The sequence below is a fragment of the Chiloscyllium plagiosum genome, chromosome 15 (assembly GCF_004010195.1).
Source record: "Chiloscyllium plagiosum isolate BGI_BamShark_2017 chromosome 15, ASM401019v2, whole genome shotgun sequence".
NCBI lineage: Eukaryota > Metazoa > Chordata > Chondrichthyes > Orectolobiformes > Hemiscylliidae > Chiloscyllium > Chiloscyllium plagiosum.
The window spans coordinates 1520861-1526999 of NC_057724.1; the positions used below are offsets into that span (position 1 = coordinate 1520861).

At 41.1% G+C, this 6139-nt stretch overlaps 1 protein-coding gene across 3 annotated transcripts in view; it reads right to left on the reverse strand.

Moving 5' to 3' along the window:
* LOC122557039 (nitric oxide synthase, brain-like) overlaps positions 1-4381 on the reverse strand; it is a 122478-nt gene extending 118097 nt beyond the window's left edge. The window contains exon 1 of one of the 3 annotated variants that reach the window (XM_043704268.1): positions 4006-4381. In XM_043704268.1, the coding sequence (XP_043560203.1) occupies positions 4006-4103 (98 nt within the window). In that variant the 5' untranslated portion in view covers positions 4104-4381. The remainder of the gene's footprint in view (positions 1-4005) is intronic. The other 2 variants (XM_043704266.1, XM_043704267.1) reach the window with 2 other exon arrangements.
* Between the last annotated feature and the right edge of the window lie 1758 nt (positions 4382-6139).

Here is a 6139-nt window from a genome sequence, read left to right on the forward strand (position 1 = left end):
TTGACCATTCTCTTATTCCTCACATAAGTGTAAAGTGCCTTTGTGTTCTCCCTAATCCATTCTGCCAAGCCTTTCTCGTGCCCCCTCCTGGCTCTCCTCAGACCATTTTTAAGCTCCTTCCTTGCCTGCCTGTAATCCTGTAGAGCTGAGCTTGACCCTAGTTTCCTCCACCTTACGTAAGCTACTTTTTTCCTTTTGACAAGAAGCTCCACTGCTCTCGTCATCCAAGGTTCCTTTATCTTACCACTTCTTACCTGTCTCAGAGGGACAGATTTATTCATCACTTGCAACAACTGTTCCTTAAACAGTCTCCACATGTTTATAGTGCCTTTTCCATGGAACAATTGCTCCCAATCCATGCTTCCTAACTCATGTCTAATCGCATCATAGTTTCCTCTTCCCCAATTAAATATCCTCCCATTTTGCCTAATCCTCTCCTTCTCCATAGCTATGTAGAATGTGAGGCAGTTGTGGTCACTATCACCAAAATGCTCTCCCACCACAAGATCTGATACCCGCCCCGGGTAGGTCAGAAGCTTCCATTGTCGAGGAAGATCTGCCTACCGAGTCAGTATGGGTGGAAATTAGGAACAGCAAGGGAGCAGTCACCTCTTTAGGGATTTACTACAGGCCCCCCAATAGCACCAGGGAGGCAACATACCTTCCGGGAATCCCGATCCTGACCACAAAATCTCCTGTCGATTCCCCTAACTATTGAGTCCCCTACCCGAGTACTTTTCTATTCTGCCCCCTTCCCTTCTTTGCCACAGTGTCAGGCTCAGTGCCAGAGAACTGACTGCTATGGCTTTCCTCTGGTAGGTCATCCCCCCCAGCAGTATCCAAAACGGTATACTTATTGCTGAGGGGAATGTCCACAGGGGATCTCTGCACTGTCCGACTGTCCCCTTTCCTCCCTTAGTATTCTATATAAATACTAGATATCAGGGTCAGAGAATGGTAGAAATGAACAGAAAATAATTCTATATGTGATACTCTGACAATTTAGGGTGTTGTAATGATAATAATACCAAAGGCTGTATATGTGAAAATGCATAGCGCTCATTAAAGAATAAACAATTCGATAATTTACATTGAAGTAAATTAATTGTGGTCTAATAGTTATTATAGAGACATAGTTGTACGATGACTCGGATTAATCTGAATATTGAGGGTTTGATGGCATTCAAGAAGACTAGGAAGCATAATAAAGATGGAAGGGTGGTATGGTTGATGAAAAATGTTAGAGGTGGCATTAGTTCACAGAGATGAGGGAAAAAAGTCACGAGTGGGAGTGGACTGATGGCTCCCTAACAGTCATGACAATTTAAGACAAAGTGTGCAAAAGGAAATGTCAGCTGCTTGTGATAAACGGACAGAAATAATTTTCGGTGTCTTTAATCTCCATAGAAACTGGAAAATTTCAGATTGACAGAAATTGACAGAAATGAGAAGTTTATTGAATGCTTTTGAGATAGTTTCTTAGATTGGCATCTTTTGTAATCAATCAGAGGTCAGGTTATATTTGACTTACCATTGTACAATGTGATGGGTTTAAATTAGGACTGCAAAGTGAAGGCTCCTCTAGGCAGCAGCAATCACAACAGGAATTAATTTTACATCTAGTGGGACTTAAATAAGCATTTTAAACCCAAACAAGGACAACTATGAGTGCATAAAAGCTGAATTGGCTGAATGAACTCAGATACTAAACTAGGAAGAAGATCAGTGCAGATGCAGTGGCACACCTTTCAGGGGACAATTCAGAATAATCAGAATATGTACCGTGTATACTCGAATAATAGTCAATATTTTTGACCACTTTTTAAGGTTAAATTTATAGGGTCGACTAATACATGCATACTACTTTTGAGGAGCTGAAATTCATGCCTGTCAAAATTCATACCGTGTCATTCGCAAAAGCCCATGTCATCTCTAAACGAATAAAGAAAGAAAAGAAATTATGGTAATTCTGAAAACCCGGAGCGGAACGTAACAACCAACGGACTGGAAGGCTGGGAGCAGAGCAGAACAACCGGCATGATGTGACAGCCAGCACACTGACTCATAAACGTTGATCTGTTATCTGTGAAGAACTAGGGTAGACCTTTACATGAGAAATTTGGAAAGTTCCAGGTTATTTGGCCAAAAATAAGGGGTTGACTTTTACATACTTCACCTATTATTCAAGTATATACGTATTGTAGGACAAAAATCTAGTGGGAGATTGGACCTACTTTCTATGATTAAGAAAAGATGTTGAAGAAAGCATCAAACTTAAGGTATCATCGCATAACTATGCAAAGATGAATGGTAGGTCTGATGATCGGTCAGAATATAAAGGATGGCAGAGAATGTTTAAAAGTCTTTCAGGAGAAGGAAATTACAGCATGAGATGAAGTGAGCTAAAAATGTAAAAATAGATAGCAAGAGTTCCTATAGATATTTAAAAGGAAAAGACTAAATTAAGTGAGTGTTGTTCCTCTACAGATTGAGAATGGAGAATCAATGGATAAGAAGGAATGGTAGACAATAATGAGTAAATAATTTGTTTCTTTCTTCAATACTGCTGACATAAAACATTGCAGAAATAGTTGTAAATCAGAAAGTAGAAGGGAAAGGGGAACTTAGCAAAATTATAATTAACGGTACTGAGCAAATTACTGGAACTGTAGGCTGACAAGTCTTTGAACTTTTGACCAGAGTCTAAAAAGAGGTTGCTAATTGATGCTAATTTTGACGTAGATGCACTGATGTTAGGTTTCAAATTCTTTGGATTGAGGAAAGGTTCCATCGGACCAGAAAGTCAAAAAATATAACCTCTCTATTCAAGGAAGAAGGGAGGCAGTAAACGGGAAACTACAGGCCCATTACCTTGATGTCTGTCTGGGGGAATTGTCATAATAATCATTAAGGAGGTTACAAATGAGCACTTAGAAAAAAAATTAGAAAAAAAAGTCTGCATGATTTGTAGGAGGGAAATTACATACAAGCAACCTATTAACGTTTTTATGTGAGTTTATTGTGTAGTAGAAAAAGGGGATCCTTTAAAAGTGCTGTACTTGGATTCCAGAAGGCATTTGATAAGCTGACATATTAAAGATTTCTGCAGAAAATAACACCTCTGGGAGTTGGGGTAACATATTAGCATTGATAGATGATTGGTTGGCTGGCAGAAAACACAGAATATGCAGAAATGGATTTTTGTCCAATTGGCAGGATGTGATATGGAGTCCGATGGTCATTTCTGCTTGGGCCCCTCCATCAGTACTAACTCCAACAATGCAGCACTCCCTCAGTACTGATCCTGCCTCCCCAATACTGAACCGATGACCATGCAGAACTTCTTCAGTACTTACCCTCCAATAGTACAGTGCTTTCTCAGTATTGGCCCTCTGACAGTTCACTCTGTACTGTGCATTTTTTTCCAGAAATGACCATTCAACCATGCAGCATTCTCTCAGTACTGACTCTTCAACAGTGCAGCACCTCCTTTATATTGACCCCCCGACAGTACAGCACTCCATCAGTACTAGCCCTCTGAAAGTGCAGCAATCTCTCAATTCATTCTGCAATTGTGCAGAGATCCTTCAGAACTGACCATGCAACAGTTCAGTACTCTTTTAATACTAACAGTTTGGCAATGCAGCACTCCCTTAGCACCAATACTGCAACAGTGCTGTGTTGTCTTAGTACTGACCATCTGTCAGTACAGCAGTCCATTAGTACTGACCCTCTGACAGTACAACACTCCCTCAGTATTAACCCTCAACATTGCATGCTCCTTGAATCCTCCACCTATCTCCTACAGTACTGCCTGAGAACTGACCCTCTGATAGTACAGCCTTGAATCCTCCACCTATCTCCCTCAGTACTGACCTTACAACAGTAAGGCTCTGCGTCATTACAAATATTCCAATAATGTAGTGTTCTCTCAGCACTGCTTTGGAAGTGTTGGCATTGAGAATGCTTCTGGAAACACAGATAAAGTTGATATAAATTTCTCACCCCTGCTCAGAGCTCTTGCAATTCTGAGGAGCTGTAGTTTCTATCCCCGACTTCTGATCCGATTCCAAACTTTTTCCCAGGTTCTTGTCTTCCATCATTTCCCAATTCGCTGCTTATCTTTGAGACAATCTAAAGTGGACCAAACTGTTATTCAGCTTCCCCAGACTGTCAGCGGTTCCTGTTGAACAGGTTGATTTTGGTCTGAGTGAGGCAGGTTTATCTCACGTCACTAACTGCTGCAATGTGAGAGTTTGAAACTTATTCCAGGAAATGGGCTGATTCCACAATCTATTGCAAATCAATCAATCTCAAGACGAGGTTAGGACATTTCCTCCTAGTTCTGACAAATCCAGTAACTAGTGGAATAACTCAGGCTGTGAGGTACTTAACAAGGAAATACTTCATTTCTCAATAACGACTTCCTCCTCACTCAGAATTATAAGATTGGAAGGTTAGAGAGAAAGAGGGAGAGAGAGAGAGAGAGAGAGATACAGCAGGACAAAGAGAGCAAGAGATAGGTAGCTACACAATGAGATTGAGAGTCTCTGGTGAGAGAGAGAAATAAAACAGGCTAAAACTAAGCAACAAAGTCAGAATTGCAGATATAACTAGTTAGAGGAGGTAAGTCCAGACAGGCAGTAATAAGTACTGAAAGAGATACAAAGATAGGGAGGTGCAGAGAGAGAGAGAGAAAGAGAGAGACAGAGTGAGAGGTACTGTAAGACTGACACACAGAGAATGAGGGAGATGTAGATAAAAAATGAACACAGTGAAAAAGAGTAATAAGCAGTCAGAGAGAGACAGACAGACAGAAAAGAGGAAATGACAAAAAAAAAGAAAGTTAGTTTCAGAGATACGTGATACAGACTAAAGCAGATTTGAAGTGTAGCAAGAGAGAGAGAAACAAGGTGAGAGATTGCGAAAGTGAATGAGAGCAATAACAGACAGGGAAACATTGTTCAGAATTGGAGAGGGAGAATCATGACATAATGCACGTATACACCATGGAGGAAGTCTGTCAGCAAATCAGTTCTGTATCAAATGAAAAGCAGGCATTCGCCTTTGTTCAATATTCAGGATTTGGGTATAATCTTCAAAAGGAATAGATAATTGTGAAGGTGTATTAGGCAGGTATCTGCATGTATTAGGTACCTCTCTCAATGAAACATATTGTGGATGGTAAATCTTCATCGAGGGACATACACATCATGCACAGAGACATGGATAATCCACGCAGAGAGATACACACTGTACACAAATACACAGGTAATCATCACAGAGACATATACACTGTACACAGATACACGATTAACTCACACAGAAAGATACACACTGTACACAGGTACACGGTGAAATCTCACAGAGAATTACAAACTGACCACAGAAACAGAATGAAAAAAATACATAAAGGCGTGTATCCCATCACCAGGTCACCCTTTGTTTACTTTTACACAATACACTGGCTGGAGCCAGCCAGCTCAGACTCAGTCCCTGGAACCGAGGAGATTCCAAAACACCTGTTTATATTTTTGTCTTTGCAGTTGACTCACACGGACTCAGTCCAAACAACAAAAATTGAAAACACATGCAAAAAAGAAAGTGCAGATGATAAAACCCATAATGCAAGGGCTAAGCCCTGCGACAAAACCAGCATTGACTTTGCTCAAAAAAACAAAAAGAGTAACAGACAGACTGCAAAAAGCTAGTGAAATAACGAAACAACAGTTCTCTACAGAGAACCAAAAATGGCTCAGTAAAAACTGGCTGTAGCCCCAGATAGCACAGAAATCAGACAAAGATCAGTAACACACTGGCTGTAGCCCCAGAGAGCACAGAAATCAGATCTCCAACAGTAACACACTTGCTGTAACCCCAGCCAGGACAGAAATCAGATCTCCAACAGTAACACACTGGCTGTAGCTCAGACAGCACAGAAATCAGATCTCCAACAGTAACACACTGGCTGTGACCCAGCCAGCACAGAAATCAGGTCTCCAATAGTAACACACTGGCTGTGGCCCAGCCAGCACCGAAATCAGATCTCCAACAGTAACACACTGGCTGTGGCCCAGCCAGCACCGGAAATCAGATCGCCAACAGTAACACAGTGGCCGTGGCCTAACAGAGCAGATAG